The following is a 27,630-nucleotide window of genomic DNA, read 5'->3' on the forward strand; positions in this document are numbered from 1 at the left end:
AAATCATTAAGAAGGGCTAACTATTAAATATTTCCTCTTTCCTGACCTTTATTTTATGCCATTGTAACTACAACATAGACCGTGTTCTGGTCAATTCTTCATGTAGGGCAGCACAACATTTCCATAGTTTCTTAAAATACATTTATTAGAATTTCATGCATGAATGAGAATGTGTTACTATATGTAACCAATCTAGATGTTGGTTGTTTTTTAAAAGATACTTGTACTTTATTTCAGATTTTTAGGAGATTTAGGAGGTTTAGGAGATTTTCCCCCTCAGTTCATGAGCATAAAGAGGGGACTGAGTCTTTGTCTCTGGGAGGTGTTAAACTCTTACTTTCTTGCCTTAAAATAAGTCAAACTTTACCCGTGTCAGTCTTCTGCATCCCACTCTCTCCTCTCTTGTTAAGAAGATACACTGAAGCTTGGTATGATGCGTGCCTGTAATGCCCGTACACTGGAGGTGGAGACAGAAGGCTGCAGGTCTGAGTCCAGCCTGGGCTACATAGGGAGGTCCTGTCTCATGTCCCCAAACCTATTGAACCCTGAGTTATATGCCGCATCAAGGCTGTTTCTTACCGATAACCCATTCCCAGCCCTGGAATATAACCCTTTCTCAGCTCTGAAATTCTGTCCTTAGTGATATTGAGCCTTTCACTATTCGAAAGATTTGACCCATCTTTTTAAAACATATTATTTATTTGTGTGAAAATTGGGACCATTTTACACCTGTAATCAATGAGACCCATTGAATCTTTTATCTCCTGTTGAAGATGATTAGAGGAGGCCTGTTTAAAAAAAAAAAAAAAAAGAACAAACAAAGTAAGTAGTAAGGTTGCTGAGGCCTCAAAGGGTCAGGTGACTTTCCTCATACACATGCCCCTGTATTCTTTCTCAGTAGTACCAACAGCTACCCTCGTAATAATAGTACAGGGTAATTGTAACAGGATTTCCCATGGAACTGTGACCAGAGGTGTGAGACTAGGCTGGGATTAATGCCTGCAGCAGCAGAACAGAGCTGGCTTCTCCAGATGCTTTCACAGAAGTTAAAGAGACTGCTGTATAAAGACACTTGCTGTGTGTGTGTCATCATTGTGTCTTAGTGACCAGGCAGTGTGCACATGTTGTATGTGTTGTCATTGTGTCTGAGTGAGTAGGCAGTGTGCACACTCGCCATGTGTGTGTGATCATGGTGTCTTAGCAATTAGGAAGTGTGCACACGAGCAGTTCCAGGGTGATCTTACTATGGCGTGTATTTTAGATGTGCGAGTTCTGAGAACCACACCTGAGACATCTTTAACAAAGGAAGAGCTGGAGAAGAACATAGAGATCATTCTCACGGAGACGAAAACACTGAAATTTTTTGACCTGCCGACAGTCATATACTCAGTAGAATCCGAAGAAGCGGAGAAAATAGTGTATGTATAGCTCCATCGTCTATGTTGCTTCTATATAGCTCGGACGCTGAATTAGAGGTTCTTTTGAAGAGTCCTTGGAGATTTCTAGAAATGTGCCCTTGAAATTACACATGTGCTCTATGATCTTATATGGACATGTTTATATCACATGACATTTTTCTATAGGAAAAGCCCTTATCTTTAGCATAGCCTGTGTAACTATGTGAACTTTTGAAGAAGAAAGGGCAGTGGTCAGCAGGTCCAAAGTTCTAGTTACCAGGACTGAGTCCTAGAGCCCTGTCACAGCTGTAGGATCAGTCAATGTATGCTGCAAAATAGCTAGAAGAGAGGATATTGGGCTCAGCACAAAGAATAAATGTTTGAGGTAGAAGATATATGTGTTCCTTCCTGTAATTTAATAAAAACAGTATATGCATATATACAAAGCATGAGGACCTAAATTAGGGTCCCAAGTGCCCACATAAGAGACCTGTGTGGTTGGTGTGGGAAGGGAGTAGGGGTGGGGGGGTGGAGACAGAAGGATTGCAGGGATTTGCTGGCTGCTGGCCCAACTCCAGGGTCAGTGAGACTTTATCTCAAGGGATTAGAAGAGTGAGAGGACACTCAACATTCTCCTCTGGTCTCTAGGTACATGTACATACCCATACATCTCTATGTATGTACCCACACATACATGTGCATATATCACACATACATTTAATAACTGACACACATACAACAATAATAATGAAGCTAAAAATGATTCCCTCAGGTTGAATTTGATAAAAATATACCAAATCAATAAAAGATGAACCATTATTAAAGGATAAGCAACAGATCCTAAATTCAGACCCTGAGGGTGTTAGAGCCATGGTATGATTAGATACAAAATACAAAGTCGTTGTGAAGTGTTTCAGCAATCAAGATGGTTAAAACATTTACATTAAGCTCTGAATGACATATTTGGATAAAACTTTATTGTCAAAAAGCAAACATTGGTTTAAATGTAATTGAGTAAAGATTAAATGGCTGAAAAATAGGTCTAAATAACTACAGGAAATAAAATGTAAAGAGACAATGATTATAAAAATAATGGTCTAGCTTGTCAGTGTTGCAGACATGTACACAGCAAATCACAGAGGACCAGAGTCGGGAGGCTTTCCTGAGCTACTAACAGACTCTTGTATAGAAGCAAAAATGAAATCAACTGTAATAGCCTCGGGGCATTGTGCTGACACTCCTGAAAACCAGATGTGAAGAGAAGAGGGTTTTTTCAAGGTTTATCTTTATTTAAGTGTGTGTGGGTAGGGGGGGAAGGGAGGGAGGGAGAGAAAGAGAGAGAGAGGGAGAGAGAGAGGGAGAAAGATAGGAGAGAGGGAGAGAGGAAGAGAGGGAGAGAGAGAGGGAGGAAGCTAGCTCACTCTGTTATGCATGTAGGTGCTAGGAGAGGCCAGAAAAGGGCGTCACATTTTCTAGAGCTGAAGTTACATGTGGTACCAAGCTTCCCAGTATGGATCCTGGGAGCCCAACTCCCAGCCCTCTGGAAGAACAGTAGATACTCTTAACCACTGAGCCATCTCTACACCCCCAAAGAAGATTTTTTTTAAGTACAAGAAAATGTAGGAAAAAAATTCAGAACCTTCAAAAAAGCAGACAGAATACTTAGAAAAAGATCACTTCATAATAAAGGGAGGGGCATAATCATTTTAAATTAAAATTTCAAAGTAGAATTACACTAAATTCTTTGACTACATTGAAAGGAAAAATGAGTCATCCCACCTAAGGCATTCATATATACACTGGGAGATTAGAAATATTTCCTAGATTAATAAAATTAAAATGTGAATTTAAAAATACTTATAAGCCGGGTGATGGTGGCGCACGCCTTTAATCCCAGCACTCGGGAGGCAGAGGCAGGCGGATCTCTGTGAGTTAGAGACCAGCCTGGTCTACAGAGCTAGTTCCAGGACAGGCTCCAAAGCCACAGAGAAACCCTGTCTCAAAAAAACCAAAAAAAAAAAACAAACTTATAACTAGACTGAGCAGTGGTGGCCTCAAGCCTTTTATCCCAGCACTGGGAAGGCAAAAGCAAATGAATCTCTGTGAGTTCAAGGCCAGCCTGGTCTACAAGTGTGAGTTCTAGGATATCTGGGGCTACACAGAGAAACCCTGTTTCAGAAAAATAAAAATGTAAAAATACAACTAACCGGTTATGAACACAGCATGCGCACAATGCTGCAACAGTAATACTTTGAACGAGTTTGTAGCTTTCGATGTCCCTATTTAAAGTCCCTAAACTCTCTGAACATTAGTAAACTCTGACAGTAGTGTGGACGCTGGGGAGCCCAGCGCGAAACAGCCCTTCGGTGGTGAGGTAGTGACGTATTTTTCTACGGAGGTGTTGACGCTCACTTGACATGACGTATTTTCCGTGTTGACGCTCACTTGACATGACGTATTTTCCTACGGAGGTGTTGATGCTCACTTGACATTTGTTACACTCTGTACTAGTGAAAGAACTCGACACCGTGCAGTGGAGAAAGGTGATGATGTATGTTCATGCTAGTTTTTAATCCACCAGCTACTTTTTGCTTTTTTTGCAGACAGAAGAATAAGAATTATGAAGTCCTTTGTAGAAATAGATTAGGCAATGACCTGTATGCCGAACGGATGATGCAAACATTTAATGGCGCACCAAAGAATAAAGATGTCCAGTGTGAAAAGATCATAATGGAAGACAAAGGTAATTTGTCTTATTCCTCTTGGCAAACCGTTGCTATATCTGTTCCTGGACTCTGTCAGTCAACACATGTTAAACTATATAAGTAAATAATGGAAATAGATTTGCCTAGATCTCAGTACTAGGTACTGTTGATTTCTAATGTTCAGAATTTGACAAGGTGACGGGAAATAATGATATAAAGTATCTGAGTAACATAATTGTTCAGACTAGTTTTTATTCACCTTGTATCAGAACTCTGCGCTCTTCAATTATTTATACAATTTACAGAAAATGATTTTATGATATAGTTTACTACCAGTACATCCGTCTGTATAGTCCACACAGTTCTTCCCTTCTTCCCATCATAAGTGGTTCAATGACCACCATATCGCTGTAAAGTGGGTTCGAACCGTAGTCTCCATTTCCTTGCTGAGCAATCAGCACAGAGGAGTCACCTCAGTTGGTGACCCACACAGGTCTTAGAATCCGTGCTCTGAAACACTCGCCTTACTACCTCTCAGTGTTTACAGATTAACGTTCCTGAGGATACTGCAGAAGCCCATGGGATGTGGGCAGAGGACAAACGAGGAGAAAGAGCATGCATAATCTGATTGCAGTTATTACTGAATATAGCTGGGAGCTAGATTCTTCTTCTTCTTTTTTTTTTTTTTTTTGGTTTTTCGAGACAGGGTTTACTAAAGATTGAAAATGCAAACCTCTAGTAAAAACAAGTGTAGTTTTGTTTTGTTGTAAAGGACCGTTCATGTGTCTTCTAGGTGGGGATATTTATTGCTCACCCCTGAGACTTCCTTTTACTTGAAAGAGGAAGAACAAATGCTCCAGTCTCCTCGAGCTTTCCCTCGTTCCTACCTCAGAGCAGAGGTGTGGCTTGCCTGGGTGAAGTGTGGGCATACCTGGGTATCCTTGCCTGGGTGAAGTGTGGGCGTACCTGGGTATCCTTGCCTGGGTGAAGTGTGGGCGTACCTGGGTATCCTTGCCTGGGTGAAGTGTGGGCGTACCTGGGTATCCTTGCCTGGGTGAAGTGTGGGTGTACCTGGGTATCCTTGCCTGGGTGAAGTGTGGGTGTACCCGCGTATCCTTGCCTGGGTGAAGTGTGGGCGTACCTGGGTATCCTTGCCTGGGTGAAGTGTGGGTGTACCTGGGTATCCTGCTGGTGTTCCTTCCCTAGTAGCCTGATGACAGGAAGTACAGATTCTCATTAGCATGAAACCCTGGATTTGATCCACAGCACCGCGTAAGTGAAGTGTGACGCTGCATTCCTGTAAGGTCTCCGTTCCCAGGATGGGCCAGCATGAGGATCAAGAGTTCAGGGTCATCTCATTGTGTATAACAATGGAAATGAGACTGTGCCCTATAGTTTGCAACAGAACAGTTAGGAAAGAAGACGGGGTAATAATTCTTGATGATAGATCATTGCAAAAGATTCAGTCTGAGGAACAGGAAGGAAGAACACTACGCTAATGGAAACCCGTGAGACAGTTAGCACACATGTGTGGATGCAATGGGACTGTGAGGAGGAGCACCAGGAGCAGAGGAACAGGTCTCTCTAAACTTGCTAAGGGTCTGCTCTGAGAAGAACTCCGAAAAGACATCTACACAAAGACACATGCATAGTCAGTCAGAACACAGAGTGAGGATTTTGAAAGTCATAATATAAAAATGATTTATCACACACAGTCTAATTTTTAATACTAAATTTTGCACTGGAAACCATGGAGGGCAGACTGTTTTAATAGGAGCAGCGGGGCTGCGTCCCCGGCACCCGGCTGCCCACATGGCTAGCTTATGCCCTGAAATAACAACACACAAACTGTATTCATTTAAACACTGCTTGGCCCATTTCTGTCTAGCCTCTCCTCGGCTAACTCTCACACCTGGACTAGCCCATTTCTAATAATGTGTGTAGCCCACGAGGTGGCTTACCAGAGAAGATCTTAACCTGCGTCTGTCTGGAGTGGGAGAATCATGGCGACTCCTTGACTCAGCTTCTTTCTCCCAGCATTCTGTTCTGTTTACTCCTCCCACCTATGTTTTAACCTATGGGGCCAAGCAGTTTCTTTATTACTTAACCAATGACCTTCCTCCATCAGCAGACGTTAGCACCATGACATTTAAAATTCGAAAGCAAAAGAAGCGCTGTCAAATAAAAATGCCAGATCCTTTAGAAGCGAAGGAAGTAAGATACTTCTGAGTCTTCAAAGGCTCACAGGATTTATTGATGGCAGAGCTGCTTTAAATGAATGCAGAAATTAGAGTCCTTTAGGCAGAAAACGGGGGGACAGGAGACAGGAACCCGAAGACGCTGAGAGGAAACTGAAGAGCAGTACAAAGAACACACAGGCAAGGGCAGAAGCCGGTAACTTTTGTTTTTAATTGCCCATTTTACAGTAGAGTTTAAAAGAGATGCAGAGGGCCTGGAGAGGTGGCTCAGTAGTCAAGAGCACTTGATGCTCTTCCAGAGGATTTGGGTTCCATTCCCACACCTACATAGTGGTTTACACCCATCTGTAACTCCAGCTCCAGAGGATCCAACGCCTTCTTTTGGCCTTTGTGGGCACTGAATGCATAGATACATGCAGATAAAACATTCATGACATAAAAATAAATATTAAATTTTAGAGATATTGATAAAACAGTGTTTAGGTTGTTAATGGACTTACAATATGCAAAGAATATAATTTTCAAAAACAAGTGGTGGGGCAGAATTATATAAAAGGAAAGTTTTAGTATGTGATTTACAAAGTTATTAAATTAAGAATAGGTTTAATTTTCAAAATTTGGTTATAATCCTTAAATGGTGCCAACATACAAAAAAAATGATGACAACAAAAATATACATCCTACAAGTTAGGGAAAGGAAGATAAGAACGGAGTAAAAATGAGACACTGTCAAAAGATCAGTTATACATAGAATAGTCACTGAGGAGTTGAGAAACAAGGTAGAGAGAATACAAATATCAAGATGTTTCTTAAAAACCAACAATTCCACATTAGTTATTACTTTAAATATAAATTAATTATGCTGTACAGTTGAAAAATGTTGGCTGAATATAAGAGCGCTGTGAGAAGCTAAGTATGCATGGAAGAGAAAATGGAGACAGCTTTACTAATCAGATGAAGACTTCGGGAAATCCTCATAAGTACCAAAGAACACTGTGTAGTAATCAATAGCTCAATCCCCGAGGAAAACTAACAGTTGTAAACGTAAGATGAGAGATCTAAATAAGCAGCAAGAGTGGACTCAGGTGAGGCGAGCATTAGTCTCGCAATAATGCTTTAACATGCCTTTCCAGTAATGAGCAGAAGAGCCAGACAGATGCATAAACCACATAGAGAGTGTTGGGCTGTAGTTCCGTGGTAGAGTCTTGCGTAGCACATGTGAGGGCTGTGCATCACATCCACAAGACAAGAAACAAACTGGACATAACAAAAATGTGCACAATATTCTATCCCAAATGAAAATTCAAATGTTTTGAAAAATGAAAACCCAGTGTACCAAAATGTATGGAATGTTTCAAAGCACTGCTTAAGGAGGAATAGCTAGACAATTCAGAAAGAAGAAAGAGCTCAAATTAATAAGCTAATTTTGCAGCTCAGGATACTGAAGAAGTTTGAATCCAACTCTAGTAGAAGGACAGAAGTAACAGAACAAGCGAAATAGAGAAAAGTGAACTAGATAAAGACCAGAAGCTGGTGCTCTGGAAACGTGAATGAAATCAGCCAACTTGCTGTACTGATTACTGAAAAAGAGGAGACTCGGTTATCAAAGTGCAGGTGTGACTGTGGATCCTCAACCAGTGCTGTGATAGAATATTGTAAACTACGGTATGCCAGCATAGATAGCTAAACGAAATGGAAGAATTCCTGTACAGACACAAGTGGCCTGATCTGACTCAAGGGGTAGTAGAAAATCTGACTCGATCTACCAAAAGTAAAGAGATTGATCTAGCAATCCTAAGCCTTTTCTCAGAGAGAACGCCAGGGTCCATGGTTCCTCAGGTGAATTCTAACAGTTTTTTTTTTTTAAATAGAAGACTTAATGCTAATCTTCCATCCTCTCTTCCAAAAAAAAAATGGTTTTGAATATAAAAATACCCCTAATAATACTAGCAAGCTCAATCCAACCCTGCATGAAGTGGACTGTACATTATGATCAAGTGACATTTATCCCAGTAACTCAATGATAGCTCAACCACTTTCACTACCAGGCTTCTGCTCTGTGACTTTTGTTTTTTCTTAAACCAGAGAAAGAACCTTGCTATGTTGCCTAGGCTATTGAATTTGTTGTATAGCTCAAGCTAGCCTCATGCTTGGTATATCACACAGGGTGGTCTCTTTCTCAACGGTCCTACTGCCTCTGCCTCTGTGGGCTAGGATTGTAGGTGTGAATCAGCAATTCCATCTGCCTTTACTGTTCTTCATGTAATTCTTGAGCCTCTTTATAAGATGTTGTCTTGAGTGATTTGAGGATGCTGTAAATTACCCCTTCATCTCCTTACTAACTTACTCCACCCTTTGTGCAAATGGAGGAATTGCAGTTAAATTTTCACTCTGTGGCCTCTTTTCCAGGCAAAAAGAAGGGACTCGTTTGAAAGGAAAGGTCAGGAGATGGAATTAACACTTAGCCGCTTTTGGGTGTGCTGTTGGCTCTGCTCAGTTTCAGACAGTGTGCATTCTGATCCTTCTCCATCGGAAGAGGCTCTGCTTCTCTGGCTGTACCAGGCACACATGTGAATTGTATATACTGCACTCAGAAGGGAAGAATTAGCAAATCCACTAGGTTGAAGATTTGTTTTTGTTTTGTTTTGTTTTGGTTTTGTTTTTAGAAACAGGGTTTCTCTGTGTAGTTTTGGAGCCTGTTCTAGGACTCGGTCTGTAGACTAGGCTGACCTTGAACTCACAGAGATTCGCGTACCTCTGCCTCCCATGTTCTGGGTTTAAAGGCATGCACAACCATCACCCAGCTCAGATTTTTTAAAATAACATAATTCTTTATTGATTCGTTGGGAATTTCACATCATGCACCCAAATCCCGTTCATCCCCTAGTCCCTCCATATCCACCCCTCACCCTACAGCATCTCTCCTCAAAAGAAGTACCCACCCCCTCAAAATTAATTAAAAACAAAAAAAAAATCCCACCTCGCTCTTCCCTTTTTTCCCACCTCTCCAACACCTCTTCATTCGTCCTAGTGGCATTGGGAGCTGCAGTGTGCCATGCATTATACCCTTTTGTCCAATCAGCCCCATCCGCAAATGCTTATCACAATGAGTTGTTGCTTAGATCCAGGGCTTCTGGCTCCTGGTACACTATCAATACTGGATCTTCACCGAAACTCCTCTATCCTGCTATTACTCGGAGACATAAAGATCCTGCAGCTATAGTTATGTTCAAGTGCTCCAGGAGGTCATAGATGGGGTGGGTGTTTAGGATGGGCTATCCGAAGGCCTAGGATGTGAGCCTGGGTGGTAGCTAAGCTCCTCAGTTAGGATGCTGGAACCAGCCCCCTCAGGCAAGGAGTGGAGCCAGCTCTCCCACACCTGCCCCCACACACACATTAACACGTATACACATGTACTCACACATTAAAAACAACCCACTTTTGGCATGGCAATGGATCGTTGTAACTCTAGCACTGGAAAGGCAAAAATGAGAGGACCAAGGAATCAGTTATCTTTGTCCACATAGCTAATCTGAGACCAGCCTATCTACATGGCATCCTACCTCAAAAACAAAACTTCCCCTGTCCTCCTATTCCCCTTCTGCCTCCCCTCCTCCTCCTTCTCGTCTTCCTTTTTGCTGAGAGCCTTGGTTTTATATTGTATGGTTCTAGTAGAAATGGCTACATTTACTAGGCCCAGATTCCATCTTGAGTTTTAAAGGAAAAGTTCTTTACTAAAACATCATTCCTAAAAACAAAAACTCCACACCATTAACGGAAAGTTAGTAGGGTCAGTGGTAGGAATGTAGTACCCAGCGATAATATATCACTACATAAGCAGTAAATTGTTAGTAAAAGAGGATGGGGGCTTTTGAAATTATTATTTAAAGATAAATGATGCTCTCAGTTTGTATTTGGTCACCATTGCTATATTTGATGATTTGAATAAATGCAATTAAGGTTTTTGACAATGTCATTGTCCTAACAAGTACAATGTTTTTAGTTGTATAGGGAACTTTACTGAGTAAAAAGGAATGAGATGCTTCCCACGAGCGGATCTGTAAAATATAAGCTGTTGTGTGCAAAAATATTGTCTGGGTGTTGCCCAGCTCCATATCCCATGACAGCCTTGCAGTGACAGGCTGATGAGGTGATTCTTCTTAAGCCTGGGTAGGAAAGATGGAGAGAAAGAGGTCAGATGAGAGTGAGGGTAACCTGGGCTATCCCTAAAACATGAAGGCATATCTAGAAGCTAATAATGAAGTGGCTCAGGATCTCCTGTGGTGGCCTCGTGAACTATTTCTGTTGTTTTCCTGCCAATGTCATTAAAATTAACGTGCTTTTAATAGAAAATAATTTTAGATTTTTTTCTACGACCAGTTACATACAAAGCTGTAATATTAGAATTTGTTTTGAAATCCTTTGCCTTTTCTGCCTGTCCAGGCATAATGGCCACTGCCTGGGATTTGTATGATTCTTTCAATGCTCCCGAAGCTTTGCTGTCAGCAAAACCGTCATCCGTGGCTGGAAGTAAAGGAAATTTACTTGCTAAAGACCAGGACGAGAACCTAGATGGTAAGTACATGGGCAGAGGTGAGGTGCTTCCGTCGGTTGCAGGGTTTGCAGGCTGTCTCCACTCAGCTGCTGCAGGTCCCAAGTTTCCCTGTGCACAGAACATGGAAAGTACAGCTTTTCTTGGGGATTCTGCCGGTGCTTTCAGTTTCCTGGATTCCAAGCATGAAATTAAGGTTTTGTTTTTTTCATTTTGTTTTTGTCTTGGATGCCTGTCAGGAGTTTGTTGCTGTTTCAGACCGGGGCCTGTAACTTTCTATGTGCACCCGGCCTACCTCCAATTCACAGAGATCCTCCTTCCTCTGGGATAAAAGGCATTTGCCACCATGCCAGGCCTTATTTTTAAGTTTTTCTCTAGTGCATTTTTTTCCGTTTCTCTCTCTTTCTAAACTTTTTTTCACACATATGTATATGCGCAGATTTGTGTAAGTGTGCAAGTTTATATGTGAGTGTACATTACACCAGTGTGAACAGAGGTCAGAAGACAAACTTGGGTGTGGGTCCTCACCTTCCAGCCTGTTTGAGACAATCTTGTTACTGCTTGCTGCTGGACACTCCGGCTAGCTGCCTTTAAGTTAGAATATTAGAACATTGCGTCTTTTATTATTTGCTTTCTGGTTTTGTTTCATTTTATTTATTGATTGATTTTTACTATCTTTTGGTTGTTATTCCTTTTTTAGTTACCTTTTAGCTTACATCTGTATGTGCCCGTCTGTTCCCCAGCTTATCTTTGTATTTCTGTTCAGTTGGTTACTTGTCTGCATATGGCATTACATACGCATAACTTACCAAATTCCACTGGCGTCAACATGTTACCCGTTCGACTTCTGCCTTTGGTGGTTGGTTTTGGTTCTCTTGAGGCAAGATTTTATCATGTGCCCTGGCCTGCCTGGAACCTGTGAACACTAAGCTGGCCTGGAACTTGCTGTTATCTCCCTGCGTTTGCCTCCTGAGCCCTGGGATTATAGGCATGAGCACATCTTCTTTGGTTTATAGCGTTTGCCTTGCGTATTTCTTCTAGATATCAAGGAAGACATTTAGATATTTAGAACTTCATAAGACAATGTAATTAATTCTTCAATCACAAATATCTCAGAAGAAAAATATATTTGTGTTACAGACTTTGTGTGTTTATGTGTATTATGTATGTGCAGTTGTGCATGTATTTACTCATGTATACATGTAGAGATCAAAGGACGGCTGAAGTTGTCATTCTTCAAGTGCTATCCACTTTATTTTTTGAGCCAGAGTTTCCTACTGGTCTTGGACCCAACAATTTGGCTCCACTGTCTTGCCAGTAAGCTGTAGGAAACCGTCTCTCCTAGATTAGGAGCGAGAACCACTGTAGCCAGCTGCTGCTGCTGTCGCTGCTGCTTCCTTAGGCGAGGTCTCACTATGTAACCCATGCTGGTCTCAGAGACCCACCTGAGTGCAGGATTCAAGATGTGTGCCGCCGGGCCCTGCCTGTCCCCAGCTTATCCACACTGAGCGCAAGTCCTCATGCCTTCGTGGCAACACTTTACACACTGAGCCTCATCGTCTCCTGGTTTCTATTGGATGTTTTTACTACAGAATTCTGTGTGAAAGTTCTTTTCATCCATCATTCAGAGAACAAACGCAAAGTTTTCTGCAATCTCTTGTTTCTAATGAAAAGTATGTTGATACACAAATAATCCTTTCTATAAATATCTTTCACCTTCACTGCTCTCATCATTTTTTTATCCTCCTGTTTTATTTTTTTTATTTTTGTCTTCTGTTTTCAGTAGTACAAATATGGTAAGTCTTTGGTGGCTATCTTTAGATTTCCTCCTCAAGGCTCACTCAGTTTCTTCACTTTCTTTTTGTTCTTTGCTCAGTTCTTTGTATTTTCAGCGCTGTTTTCAGGCTCTTTTTCTTTTCTTTTCTTTTTTTTTAAATTTATTTATTTATTAAGGATTTCTGCCTCGTCCCCACAACCGCTTCCCATTTCCCTCCCCCTCCCCCGATCAAGTCCCCCTCCCTCATCTGCTCCAAGAGCAATCAGGGTTCCCTGACCTGTGGGAAGCCCAAGGACTGCCCACCTCTATCCAGGTCTCGTAAGGTGAGCATCCAAACTGCCTAGGCTCCCACAAAGCCAGTACGTGCAGTAGGATCAAAAACCCACTGCAATTGTTCTTGAATTCTCAGTATTCCTCATTGTCCGCTATGTTCATGTGACACTTTTCTCTCCTTCTGAAATAATAATCACCTGAATATTATAATCTCATAGGGCCCCGAGGCTTTATTCATTATTTTTTTTTCAGAGTAGTTTTATTTTATGTTTTTACTTATGGTTATTCTCCTGAGTTTGAATACTATTTTTATTTGAAACCATGTGTATGTATGGCAGTGGGGCCTGTGCACCTGAGTGCTGAGTAGGAGGAGGCCAGAGGGAGGACATCAGCGTCCCTCAAGTCAGAGTCACAGGTGGTTAGGAGTTGCCAGATGCGGGAGCTGGGAATTGCGTTTGGTCTTTTATAAGAGCAGTATGCATTCTTCACCACTGAGCCATCTTGTCACTTGTTTTTAAGATCAGTTTTTTGCTGTATTAAATGAGCTGGATGTAGTGGCATACACCTTTAATCCCAGCACTCAGTGCCAGAGCTAGTCAGATCTCTGTGAGTTCGAGCCCAGGCTGGTCTACATAATGAGTTTGAGGACAGCCAAGATTACATAGAGAGAGACCCTGTCTCAAAAAAAAAAATACCCCTATACCAAAGTTGGTTGCTCGTTATTCTTCCTTTGAGTTCACTGATACATTTTTCTTTCTCCTTTTGATTCTGTTATTGAACCGTTAATTGAAATTGTAAATTCTGAGTATGATTTTCAATCCTATAATCCCTTTCATTCTTCTTCTTTTTCATTTAGGTGTTCTATTCCTTTGATAATACTTTTAAAGGATGTTTATAAAAAGTATTTTTATTTTGATTCTGTTATTGAACCGTTAATTGAAATTGTAAATTCTGAGTATGATTTTCAATCCTATAATCCCTTTCATTCTTCTTCTTTTTCATTTAGGTGTTCTATTCCTTTGATAATACTTTTAAAGGATGTTTATAAAAAGTATTTTTATAATGATCCATGTAAATTATTTGTTAGATAATTCTACTGTCCCTCTCAGTTTGGTTTTTGTGTCTGCTGATTATCATCTTTTCAATTCAAGTTGAGATTTTCTTTGTTCTTGGTACAGGGAGTGATTTTCAATTGAAATCTAGATATAAAGCTTCCATATTACCGGGCTTCAACAGTGAGTTATCCAGGGAGTGGGAGTCTTTGTCTCAGGACTGCCGATTGGTGGCAGAAGCCCAGAGTTTTTTAGATAGGGACTCGCTCTGTGACGGAGGTGTTCTAGACTCACTTGTCTCCCCCAGCCTCCTGAGAGCTGGGATGATATGCATGCACCAGACTCAATAGATCAGGCTTTTTGTGTTGTTTACCTGACTTTCCTGTGGCGCCTAAGGGATGTGACTGCTGAGCTGTGCTGAGCACCCCAGCTTCCTTCGTTCTTCTGTGGCTACAGCAGATAGGATTGCCTCATCACCCACTCAGCCACATACAGGATCACTGTCATCACAGGACAGAGACTACTGCAATTATTGCTAGACGATCATAAAAGTTCTGATTCCTGGCTCTGTCAGCTTCAGTCGGGAGATGGGAAAACCTGTTAATGCCTGGTGTCTGAGAAATCCTGGGCTCCCCAGCTGTGCATGTCTGGTATTCTCCTATGTGGTAGAGGTGAATGTTCTGGTCCTCTACTATAGCTTCTCTGATACCACACATGATGTCAAAGCCTCATTTGGGGAGGATGGAAGCCAGGCTGTCCCTTGGCCTTTGCACTTTCCCCCAGTTCTGCAGGATAACTGCTACAGTTGACAAGTTGCCTCAAACAGCTTTGTTAAAGCTGCTCCTTGACCCTCTCAACAGGCTTCCTTCACCACTGTGCCTTTCTTTGGGTTTCAAGGACCCCGAATAATCTTACTTCTCTTCTCCTCTCCAGGGCTCTTTCTGTTTGTCTTTTGTATACTTTCTTCTCCCTGTCTTTTTTTTTTTTCAGAATTGATGGATCAGTTACTTTTTTGCTGCTACGATAAAACACCATGACCACCGTGTTCATGTACATATAAAATAAAGCATTTAATTGGGCTTTTGGTTTTACAGGGCTAGAATCCTTGATGGCAGAGCAAAGTCATGGTGGTAGGAAGAGTTGAGAGTTCACATCTTCATCCACAAGCAGGAGACAGAGAGAGCATACTGATGATGTCACCATTCTTTTGAAACCTCACCCCCTCCCCCAACACTGACAAACATCCTCCAACAAGGCCACAACTCTCAATCCTTCCCAAACAGTTCCACCATCCGGAGACCAAGTATTCAAACATATGAACTCATGGGGACTGTTCTCACTCCAATCATCACGATCTAGAGATAAAGATAGGGATAGGGCTTATTAGATTGACTTACCAGGTATGGTCCACCAATAGTCTCATACTGGAAAGACTGAGACTGCTTTAGTCATTCAGTCTCAGAGGCTGCAAGTCCCGACAGTCCTAATCTGGTACTGGATGAGTCCAGCTGATCTCCACTTTACATTGGCGTCACAAAGAAGTTGGTTCTAATGTCATGAAGAAATGCCACAGCAGCAGGATGGATGAGTGTGCCAACAAGTACGAGGGCAAGTAGGCCCAAAGAAGGAAAGTTTCCTTCTTTAATGTCCTTTTATGTGGGCATCCTCCAGAAGGCGTCACTCACATTTAGGGTGGGTGTTCCTGCTTCAGATAATCTGACTGAGGAACTCACAGGAATGCCCAACCGTGTATGTTTTTGTTGACTCCATATTCAGTCAACTTAACAACCAAGGTTAGCCTCCACAGTCCCCCCCAAATCTGTGACTATACTATCTTTTAATGAAGGAAAAGTTTCTTTTTAGACATGATTACAGATTTGTCTTTAGATTGGAAAATTATCCTTCATAATTTGTTTGCCCGATCTAAACACATTGTACTAAAAGGGCCAGAACCTTAGTTGTAGCATGAATTCCAGTTGGTCTTAATAATAAAAAAAAAAAACAACCCAGAGTCAGATATAAGGGTTAATGCTGAAGATCAGAGAAGCAAAGCAGTCAGCCACTAGAGAGTTCTTTTACTTCTACCAATGCTCAAAACAAAGGGGCGTTCCTGTCCTGAGACTGCATCTCCAGGCTGCATCTGTCTCCACCAAACCTCAGGCTACACTGAGCTCCTGTCTCCTGCCTTATATTCCTCTCTCCACCCAGCCACATCCTGCCTCCACCTACCTAGTGCTGGAATTACATTTGTGTGAGCTCTGTTTCTCTTTCAAACAGATTCGATCTTGGGTAGCCAGGGTGGCCTTGAACGAAGAGAGATCCCTTTGCCTCTGTCTCCCTAGTGCTGGGATTAAAGGTGTGAGCCACCACTCTCTGTCCTTTAGTGGATTAGCTCTGTACTCTGATCTTCAGGCAAGCTTTATTTGTTGAAACTCAAACAAAATATCACTACACGTAGTCAACTGTCAATTGAGAGCAGGTATAATAACAGAAGAAGGTCTGAGAGGCTCAATGTTGCTGTCATTGAAGATTGAGCAAATGTTTGGGGTAACTCTTAAAAAGACAGAGAAGCCAGGAAAACAATTTCTCAAGAGCCTCTAAAAAAGAATATGATATCATCAACTTGTTTTTAGTTTAATGACACAACATCCTCTAACAGAGAGTTTTAAGATAATCAAATTGCATTCTTTAAGCCATGTGGTTTTTATAGCTGCCACAAAACTAATAGAGAATTAGAACAGTATTCACACAAAAACAGTCAAGTCCAGCCTTCGTCTGAAGACTGATAATCATTTTCTTTCAGTGGGAACAATCAAGTAGAGAGAATGGCTGCTGTGATTTGAGGGTGCCCCCAAAGTTCACCTGCTGGGAATCTAATTCAGAAATGTCTATGTTCATGTTGTCTGCAAGTGAACTTTGGGGGAGATAGCGGCGTTAGGTGGCATCGTGGGAATAGGGCCCCCACTTCAGATTACTGTGTTTATAAGAAAATGCATCTGAGCCCTCATGCTTTCTATATCTGCATGTTACCTTAAGGTTAATATTGCTTACCCTCTGAAAAACAATGTGTCTTTTGATGGATAAGAGTTACACAATGAGTTAAATGCATGCATTGCACTTTCTTTGTGCATGAAAGATTCAAAAAATGACTAATGAAGGGGTTGGAAATGGAAAGAAGACAGAAATTATAAGAAATAATTTAAAAAATCTTTAAAATACATGAACCACCCACTACTGTGTGGGTCTTTTGTAAGTGAGTTGTATTTCTGTTTACAGATAGTGAAACTAGCTCCCTCATGGATATAGAAAATGTAATTCTGGCTAAAATTCACGAAGATGAAGAAGACCATTCAGAGGCCATATTAAAATCTGAGAAGCTTCAACAAGACTTATTTTTCATGGAAAGGGTTTTAATGGAAAATGTATTTCAGCAGAAGCTTGCAGCCTACCGCCAACTCCCTGTTTTAAAAGGTACCTTTTAAAAGTAATCACAATCAAACTCAAATAATTTAAAAAATTAATTGTCCTAAAACATATTTCTAAATGTAATTTCCACTCTAGTTATCACTTAATAATGAATGCATTTATGTAATTTTAGCCACTTATTAACTACCTATCATGCATGTGGGTAGCACCAAAGTCCAGACTAGGGAATCCACAGGAGTGTTGTCCCTCAAATTAAAACTTCAAAAACATCTTTGTCCTTATTCTCTCCTTGTTCCTGCATCAAATTAAGCACTTTTTTTTAAATAGTATTTTTCATGTTTGGTTTTCCTTTGCAATGCCATTAAGTCTCAGATTTCAACTGTTTTAGTTCTGCTTCCTAATGTTAGCGACAGGGACATTCATCCCATCCTCACCACTACAAATCCCCTATAATATGTTCACAGAATATTTGATTTTAGCTATTTGCAAATTTATTTTCAGTTTTCTACTTTCTGGGTCTGGAACCCAGGTCCCTGTACAGGTTCCAGTCCACTGAGTAGGTTTGTTTTTTTTTTTTTTCTGGAGATGAATTCAGCCTTTCAGGCAAGCGCTACCGCCAAGAACTTTAAATAGGCAGGCAGATGGGCTCCCAGCTCCCAGGACATTTTTTGTTCCCCTCGTATATTTGGCTTATTTAGAAAGAAGATGGACCTTGGAGAAAAACAGTGAATTATTATAAATAGTATTATTACAAAATATTATAATTATTATAAATTATTATAAAGGTGGTGATTTAAATTCCAGTGCTGTTCTGGTTGTAGCTTCATACCAGGATTACTTGTCTAGTTGCATAACAAAATACCTGAGAAAGGAACCTTAAGGAAGAAGGGATTCGCCCTCTGCCTTATCGCCTTGAGACTCAATCAGAAGTTCCTCTGTTTTTGGATAGGCTGTCCAGCCAGTGAGCTTCTAGGATCTGCGTATCTCTGCCCCACAATCCTAGAGTTATGAGCATGTGTGACCATATTCAGCTTTTCTCTTAAGTTCTTCTAGGATCTGCGTATCTCTGCCCCACAATCCTAGGGTTATGAGCATGTGTGATCATGTTCAGCTTTTTTCTTGCGTTCCAGAAATTCACACTTGGGTCCTTATGTTTGCAGAACAAGCACTCTTACTCACTAAGCCATCTCCCCAGACTTGAGCTGTATACTCCCTAATGTAAAATTGTTGGCCCCTTCCTAACAAAAAAAGCACAAAGCTTGCTTTATATTTTCAAGGTAGCAGCATTTTGATGTGCTGCTCTGGCCCGTTCTCTGAGGGACCAGAAAGTCTGCTCTCAGAATGCTTCAGTCGATCTGACTTACCATTCAGGTGTCCCATCCCTCTGGCTGTGTATCCAGCAGATCCAGTGGTGCTGTAAGCATCAGTGACAGGGAACCTATTCAGATTCTTTGGTCTAGAGAGCAATGCTATCTCTGTTTGATTTAACTTTAGAACGTGAACCTGGAGAGTTGGAAGAAGTTAAGGAAGAAGAAAATCTCGAGGAAACAGAGGAGGAGAGTAAGGAGGATGAAGAAGAAATGGAAATGGATCTGGAACTGGAACTAGAGATAGCCACAGAGCAGTCAACAATACCAGCCAATCTGGAGCGGCTCTGGTCTTTCGCCTGTGACTTAACTAAAGGCCTTAATGTGAGCAGCCTCGCCTGGAATAAAGCAAATCCAGTAAGTTCCCAGATGCTCTAACAATTCCAGCCGAGTGTTTAAAAGACGGTCTTTTGTAAATTTTCATTTGTGTGTGTGTGTGTGTGTGTGTGTGTGTGTGTGTGTAGCTGGCCAGTGAATCTGCAAATGATTGTACTGTCTCCACCTCTGGAATTACAACGTGAGCCATTGCATCTGTCATGGGGGTGGGGGAGGGGGTCTGGGCCCTGAACTCAGGTCATCATCTGTGCGGCAGACACTTCTACTCACTGAGCCGTCTTGCTGGTCCTCACTGGCAAATTCTAGAATGAAGGGTTGTTGCTTGTTTCTTTGTTTTTATTCAGCCATGGACAAAGGATTTAACCTGGCTGTAACACCTATTTTTAAAATGTCTCTGAATGAAGTTTATGTTTAAAAAAGGAGAAAATGCAAATAGTTATTTTTCTCCTTACATATAAAAACATTACCATCTTTATCTTATTTTGTTTTTTTGAGACAGGGTTTCTCTGTAGTTTTGGATCTTGTCCTGGAACTAGATCTTGTAGACCAGGCTGGCCTCGAACTCACGGAGATTTGCCTGCCTCTGCCTTCCTAGTTCTGGGATTAAAGGTGTGCGCCACTACTGCTCAGTTTACCATCTTTATTTTAAGAGTGTGCTTGGCTCATGGTACCCTCCAAGTCCATGTCAGACGACATGACATATACTAAAAAATAGTGTGTGGTTGACTTATTTTAACCTGTACCAAAATTCATATACCTACATTTTTCATCTCCTCAAGCAGTCATATTTGGAAGGGTGTGCTTAAAACAGTGACCATGCCAACGCATAAAAATGGGATTACTCAGCAACACTGCTATTAATACTGTTAAAATTATGCAGCACTTCATGTTTGCCAGGAAATGCTTAAAGTTTTTAAAAAATATTTTATATTTACTCTTTTAAATTATGCGTAAATGTGTTTGTGTGTGAACATGTTCACTTGAATGCAGTGCCCTAAGAAGCCAAAGGCAAACCAATCCCCTGGAGCTGGAGTTAGAGGTGCTTGTGAGCACAGTGTGGGTGTTGGGGGTCTGAACTCAGGTCCTCTGGAAGAGCACTCCATAGTGCCGATCTGTAGCCTCGTACTAACTTTTCTGTTTGAATAAGATCCTCCACTATGTTGATGGGGAGTGAGAGTCACAGAGACAATAATTTCTCTAACCTCACCCAAACAGGAAACGAAGCAGCCAGAATTCAAATGCAGATAGCTGGTAGAGTTCCCAAAGCAATCTTGAGGCAGACAAACTAGATTCTAAACCTGTGGGTCACCACCCCCAAAGACCATCAGAAAACACATATTTGAATTACATTTCTTAACTATAGCAAACTTCCAGTTATGAAGTAGCAACAAAAATAGATTTTGTGGTTGGGGTCACTGCAGCAGGAGAAACTGAACTACAGGGGGTCACCGTACTAGGAAGGGCGAGAACCACTGAGCTAGGGACTGGTTTCTTTGTTGTTAAAGGCAGATGTTTACAGGGTAACAAGTCTAATGTTCTCCCAGGTTTTATAAAATGCTTCTGAAGATATTCCCCAACTAGTAATTCCAAATATAACTTCAGGAGTGAATGTATCTGTAGTTGGTTGTTTTCTTACTTTTTTGGCTCTTTGCTCTTATGTTCTTTGAGGGGCCCACTACTAAACTCCCAAAATAATCACACACAGAAGCTTATTCTTACTTATGAATGCCCGGCTTTAGCTTGGCTTGTTTCTAGCCAACTTTCCTAAACTTGAATTATCCCATCTACCTTTTGCCTCTGGGCTTTTTTTTCTTTTTTTGTTTCTGTAATCTTACTTTCACTCTACTTGGTGGCTGGCTGGGTGGCTGGGTGGGTAGCTGGGTGGCTGGGTGGCTGGGTGGCTGGGTGGCTGGGTGGCTGGGTGGCAGGGTGGCTGGGTGGCTGGGTGGCTGGGTGGCTGGGTGGCTGGGTGGCAGGGTGGCTGGGTGGCTGGGTGGCTGGGTGGCTGGGTGGCTGTGTGACTGGGTGGGTGGGTGGGTGGGTGGGTGGCTGGGTGGCTGGGTGGGTGGCTGGGTGGCTGGGTGGGTGGCTGGGTGGCTGGGTGGGTGGCTGGGTGGCTGGGTGGGTGGCTGGGTGGCTGTGTGACTGGGTGGCTGGGTGGGTGGGTGGGTGGCTGGGTGGGTGGCTGGGTGGCTGGGTGGCTGTGTGACTGGGTGGCTGGGTGGGTGGGTGGGTGGCTGGGTGGCTGGGTGGGTGGCTGGGTGGCTGGGTGGGTGGCTGGGTGGCTGGGTGGCTGGGGTGGCTGGGTGGCTGGGTGGCTGGGTGGCTGGGTGGCTGGGTGGCTGTGTGACTGGGTGGCTGGGTGGGTGGGTGGGTGGCTGGGTGGCTGGGTGGGTGGGTGGCTGGGTGGGTGGCTGGGTGGGTGGCTGGGTGGCTGGGTGGCTGTGTGACTGGGTGGCTGGGTGGGTGGGTGGGTGGCTGGGTGGCTGGGTGGGTGGCTGGGTGGCTGGGTGGCTGGCTGGCTGGGTGGGTGGCTGGATGGCTGGGTAGCTGGGTGGCTGGCTCCTTCTTTTCTCACTCCTTGATCTTCTCTTGTTTTCCAATCCCTCTTTTTTGCCTATTTATTCTCTTTGCCTGACAGCCCCGCCTATCCTTTATCCTGCCTTGCTATTGGCCATTTAGCTCTTTATTAGACCAAGTAGGTGTTTTAGACAGGCACAGTAACACAGTTTCACACAGTTAAACAAATGTAACGTATAAGAGTGTAACACGTTTTTGCATCCTTAAACAAATGTTCCACAACATCAACAAATGTAAGACATCTTAAAATAATATTCCACAACATCTATCTTTGGAGTAGATACTTAGTGTAGTTTGAACTCAGAGCTCTGCACACACTAAGCAAACACTCCACCACTGAGCTGCAGTCCTAGCCCCACATTTCCAGCCCTAGCCCTCTATTTTACCAATATTTTTAAATAGTTCATTAGTAGGTATTTTTATACATTTGTTACTATTTCCTGCCATCCCTTGAAGTGTCTTTTTTTCTGGTTTTCAGGACCTTTTGGCTGTTGGCTATGGAAACTTTGGATTTAAAGAGCAAAAAAGAGGAATGGCTTGCTGCTGGTCAATAAAGAACCCCATGGTAACCCAAATAGGAACAAGAATATTTTTATCTCATTAAATATTGACAGGGTTTTGTACATTGTAGGCCTGTGTGTAGTAATCCAGCAAAGTCCAGACTATTTTATCAGTCAAAACTTTCCATCTTCTTGTGTGTGTTCACATGTATAAGAGCCAAGGTGTGCATGCACTTGTGTGTGTGTGTAGGTTAGAGTGCACAGCCCTAGAGATTATTTTCTCAGTCCCATCCACCTTCTGTTTGTGACTCAGAGGTTCTCACTGACTTGGAACTCGTCTAGTAGATGAGACAGGCTGGCCAGCTAGCCTGCGATTCCCTTGTCTCTGCTGGAATTAAAAGCACATGCCTCCAGAGCCCAGTTTCTCCATGGCTTCTGGAACTGGAATTCAGGCTTGAAAAGGCAAGGGCTTTCCCAACAGAGCCACCTCCCTGGTCCTCATTGTTCCCTATAGCTTAAATCCACAATAAGTCCAATTTGTTTTTATTTTACATGGGGTGAAGGGAAATCACTTATGGCTCCACACAATACATTCCCAGCATCTTTTATTTACCATGTTATCACAGCTAAGTATAAAGGAGTCTGTACCTGAAGACCCCTGCAACACAAAACATGTAACCAAGGGGGTCAATAATAGGAATAGAACCCTCCACTCAGCTCTTAGAAAAAGAGCTAGTAATCTGAGAAATAATCACGTTTTCTCAGAAACATCTATTAAATCTCAGAGTCAAGCCAGTGGGCAATCCTAACAGTCAATCTAGATATCTAGCGACCCAGATTTCTAGCTTAATAACAGAATATAATATAACAGTATGAATTTTATAAGGAGAAAGAATGACAGTGACAATAGGCTTTTAACTAAATAGCCCTGCTCCATCTGTTGCTGTATAACTTTCATTTAATTTAACTCAGAAGTAAAATGTGAAGCTGCAAACGTGGAGGGTAAAAGAGCATCCACAATGATTAAAGTTATTGTGAGTAGCCGGGTTCCATGAGGCTGCTGGGTTAACACACAGAGGAATACGCTGTCGTAATATGGGAGGATTGGCAGAATTGTCATCAGGAGCTTGTCTCCTTTTCACATAGGGATTAGACAGAGGAAAGGATTTAGTTCAGCCATGACAGAGTTGTAAAAAGAAGTAGCTTAGAGAGTTTGGGAAGATTTTTTTTTCTATGTGCTTTGTAGAAATCATGAAACAATCCAGGGTTCTAAAGCAAACGGCAGAAGATGCACGATCTGTTTGCAGGTCATTGTGTGTTTCTATCGGGAGTGAAATATGTGCTGGTCACACTCATCCTTGATGGAGGAGTACCAAAATGGGACAACTTATGCAGAAGTCCATAATGCATTCATAAAGCCATCGAGGACTAAGGCTTTATAGTAAGTTAAGGAAATAAGTGTTTGAAGATTTGTGTTCATGTTTGGTAGAAGCTATGGCCTAGAGTAACTGAACTAGACTAACTTCTCACACTCCCCGCCAGCAGAAGATATCCTCAGCCGCCATCACAGGCTACCTTCATGTGCTCTGTAAAAATGCCCACAAAGTAAAGAGACCATTCCCCCCCCCCCCAGTGGCCAGAGCGCATTTATCAGAGTTCGTATGGAGTTACGTCTGTGGACTTTTCCATTGGCTCACCTAATCTGCTAGCAGTTGGCTACCACAACGGCACAGTTGCGATTTACAACGTGCAGAGCAGCAGTAACACCCCAGTTCTGGACAGCAGGTGAGAGTGCACCAACCAGATGAGCAAAGGCGGCAGGCGTGCTTATTCTCTCCCCCAGGACCAGTTATACGAGTGACTGTTTTTACTTTGAAGTGAATATTCTGTTCCTTCTGAGGCTATAATACCATTATTTTCAAAATGCCTAATGCGTCCTCCTGTTGTCTCCAGCTGGAGTCTGTCACCCTCACTGCCTCCCCCATCCTCTCCTCTCCCTGCCTCACCAACACACTTATCTTGGCTTAGCGGTTTCTGGATATTCTTAACCAATTGCTTTCTATTATCTCCTCTAAGAAACTTCATTCTCTTCTTGTGCATACCCCACACGCCTTAATCTTACGGCTTATCGTGCTACACAGACTGTTGCTGAGGAGACGGACTGGTGGATCTTTCTGAGCTCCTGTGCCATCTCAGTGAGAGTGGGGGCGGGGAGGTGCTTTCCTCTGGATTCTCATTATGTCATGAAATATTTAGCATGTGCCAGCAGGGCATGTCTGAGAAGGAACGAACCAGTTAATGGGTGATGAGAAGAATACAGGCAGGTTTAAAAAAAGAGCTAGTTTTAAACGAGTTAGGTGGTTGTTTTTATTTTGTTTTCTTTAGACCAAATTTCAGAGTGGCTAAGATGTGATATATTATTTGCAGCAGAGTCAGAGTAAGCTTAGCTGAGACTAGCTGTAGTCATCAAGGCAGAGGCTCTTACTACTGCAGTTATTTGCATAGGTTTGCCAGCATGGACCCTGCTGCTTGCTTCTAGGAAAAGGGCCCATGTTTGTTTAACCAAATCTCCAAAGCCATCTTTTACTGTAAGTTCAAAGCTATTTATTGTATTGGAAAGTTTATATAAAATAGTCAAGGGAATAAATAATAGGAATAGAGCTCTCTATTCATCAGCTAGAAAAGGTCAGTAATCTGAGAGATAGTTTCAGTTTTTTAAAAAAGTGAAATCTCAGAAGCAAAACAGTGGGTAATCCTAAAAGTATAGGGAGAAGAATGAAATATGTAGCGGGGATTGTCTATTTGAATAACAGTCCAAAAACTAATTGATTTGAATAATGGAAAAGAAACTATAAAAATAAAGTTACTTATTCAACATGTCTAAAGAGTGAATATATAAAGCAAAAAATATAGATCCCAAGAAGAAAATCTTTTCTTTTATATTTCTTTTTATTTTTTTTTTAAAATATAATTATAGGTCAGTAAAAATTTCTTTTTGAAAGACATAAGAAACACCATGTAAAATATTAAAGTGATTAACTATTCAGAAGTTTGGTTCTTGAGTACACAAGTAAGGAAATAACTAAATAAATAAATTTAAAAAATAAAATAAAAGGAGCCAATGAGATAGCTCTGCAGTTAAGGACATTTTTCACAGAACGTGATGACCTGAGATGGATTTCATCCCTGGGACTCCTGTCAGGGAAGAGAGAGTGGACTCCAGCACTATTGTCTGACCCCTGCACATGTGCCCTGGGCTACATGCAACACCCCCCATCCCACCCCAGCCCCACAAGATGAATACAAATGCAAAATAATTGAAGTATGGGTTTGAACAACAGAAGAGTCGTTACATGAATAGAAGAACGGTCATTTGGGGTATTGTTCTTATTACTTATACGCCAAGGTCTTCCAACTGATTTAAATGATTTGTATTTGGCATTTTTGCTTGTTTTAGCGAGTCACCTCAGAAACATCTGGGACCGGTTTGGCAACTGCAGTGGATAGAACAAGACAGAGGAACCACGGGGGATGACAAGAGAGAGATCTTGGTGTCGATATCAGCTGATGGAAGGGTCTCCAAGTGGATTATTCGAAAAGGACTGGATTGTCATGGTAAAAACCAGAGGAGAGCCCATTTTCTCAGATTCTGAACTAAAGGTTCCAGATGAGAAGTCTTTCTGTGGGAAAAGTGACAGAGTTTGTCTTGGTGGGTAGGTGGAAAACCCGGAGCTGGTCATCGCGGTCTGAGCATCCAGATTTGTTTTGTCCCATTTTTTATCGAACCATATGCATACAGCTGATTTTCAAAAGAGACAGGCGTGATGCTAAGTGTGCTTTCTCGTGCAGTTGAATAGCAAACTGTGCATGTATTCATATCCATTTGTATGTATACACACGCAAACATATGCGCGCGCACATTTCTTTCCATGCAGATTTGATGCGGCTGAGGCGAACTACTGTTACGAGCAGCAAAAAGGGAACAGAGAAAGAAAAGAAGGGCGAGGCTCTGATCTCTCGACAGGCTCCCGGCATGTGCTTCGCTTTCCACCCCAAGGTAAGTTTGTTTCAACCTACTTTCTACCATTATCTGTTATAGTTTCCAAATACGGAGGTGCAGTTTGTGAATTATACACACACGCGCGCACGCACACACACCCCAGTGTAGATATGGCTGCCCATGTGAGGCAGAATGGGAGAGAAGAGCTGTGGCAGAACTGATTCTCTTGATAGCCACAGGCCTAATACGCATGCCTCTGCTCACCTTCCTGGCCACTCGGCTACGCTCTCATATTTATGTAAGTTAACTCTAGAATACGCCGCTCTACGTTTTAAGGTGAGTTACCTCTCAGGATGGGGATTATGAAGACTTCCCTTGATGACATCGGAGCAGTTAATGAGATTCCGCTCTTCTAGAGGAACTTGGGAATCAGAAGACTCAAACACTATGGCAGACCTCTAAGAAAACGAGTCCTGCATGTTTATCGTCTTTTTAGTAATACTACCACCTGCCTCATTCGAATGAAACCTTGTGGGCCAGAGAGATGGCTCCGGAGAAAAACTGTATACGATAGCATGCATCTGTAAACCCAACACTCCTGCAGTAAAATGGGAAGCAGAGGCTTAGAATCAGCCAGAAACTCATGGGCCAGCTGGCTTAGAGCACAATGTATAGCAGAAGCAAAGGTGACCTTTCCTCTGACCTCCACACAAGATTTTGATGTAATTTATGTTAATACCATTTTTCTATTTTCTGTGTGATTGGTTTCCACTTTGATCTTAGTATTTTCCTTTCTTCTGTTTATATTGGTTTTAAATGCCTCTTGCTTTACTGACTTTTAATAATATAAGTAATTGATTTGTGACTGTCCGTTTTTCTGCCATATACAGATGTTAAAATTAACATTTTTTTCTGGTTTTTAAAGACATGCTTTCTCTATGTAGCCGTAGAGCCTGTCCTGGAACTCTCTCTGTAGACCAGGCTGGCCTCGAACTCACAGAGATCCTTCTGCCTCTGCCTCCTGGGTGCTGGGATTAAAGGTTTGCTCCACTACTGCCCTACTTAAATGAACATTTTCAATGATCATAAAATAAACTTTGTTTTGACATTTTCATATATATATATTTCCCTCATATCCATCCCTACTGCACCTCTGTATGCTTTTTCTTTCATTGGCCTGCTTCTGTCCAAATCATCACGCTTCTATTTTCCTGTCGTAGGTCTGTGCACATTTCTATAGTGTGGGAGGAAAGGTGGAGACAGAGTCTCAGGTAGCTCAGGCTGGTCTTCATCAACCTCCTACAGGTTATATAGGTTTTTTTTTTTGAACATGTTTTCTGTTACCTGAGGGTCCTCTGGATTTCACTGGAAACTGTTGTATTGTCTCCTTTTTTAATCTCCATTTTTTTTTTTTTACTTCTCTGTCTTTTTTTTTGGTTAATTTTATAGGGGATTTGTCAATGTCAT

The 27,630-nt window shown here is 42.0% G+C and overlaps 1 protein-coding gene across 3 annotated transcripts in view; it reads left to right on the top strand.

The window, feature by feature from the left end:
* The window catches only part of Dnai4 (dynein axonemal intermediate chain 4), a 71,256-nt gene that overhangs the window by 28,483 nt on the left and 15,143 nt on the right, over nt 1-27,630 (top strand). For 2 of the 3 annotated variants that reach the window (XM_041652906.1, XM_041652907.1), the window contains 9 exons: nt 1,262-1,418; nt 4,001-4,140; nt 10,744-10,875; nt 17,231-17,425; nt 18,875-19,104; nt 22,142-22,228; nt 23,797-23,948; nt 25,621-25,778; nt 26,099-26,220. In XM_041652906.1, the coding sequence (XP_041508840.1) occupies nt 1,262-1,418; nt 4,001-4,140; nt 10,744-10,875; nt 17,231-17,425; nt 18,875-19,104; nt 22,142-22,228; nt 23,797-23,948; nt 25,621-25,778; nt 26,099-26,220 (1,373 nt within the window). Of the gene's footprint in view, nt 1-1,261; nt 1,419-4,000; nt 4,141-10,743; nt 10,876-17,230; nt 17,426-18,874; nt 19,105-22,141; nt 22,229-23,796; nt 23,949-25,620; nt 25,779-26,098; nt 26,221-27,630 lie in introns of those variants that run through there. The other variant, XR_005974385.1, reaches the window with a different exon arrangement.

Source organism: Microtus oregoni, unplaced genomic scaffold, assembly GCF_018167655.1.
Source record: "Microtus oregoni isolate MIOR12 unplaced genomic scaffold, Mior012 000005F_ref0000423, whole genome shotgun sequence".
NCBI lineage: Eukaryota > Metazoa > Chordata > Mammalia > Rodentia > Cricetidae > Microtus > Microtus oregoni.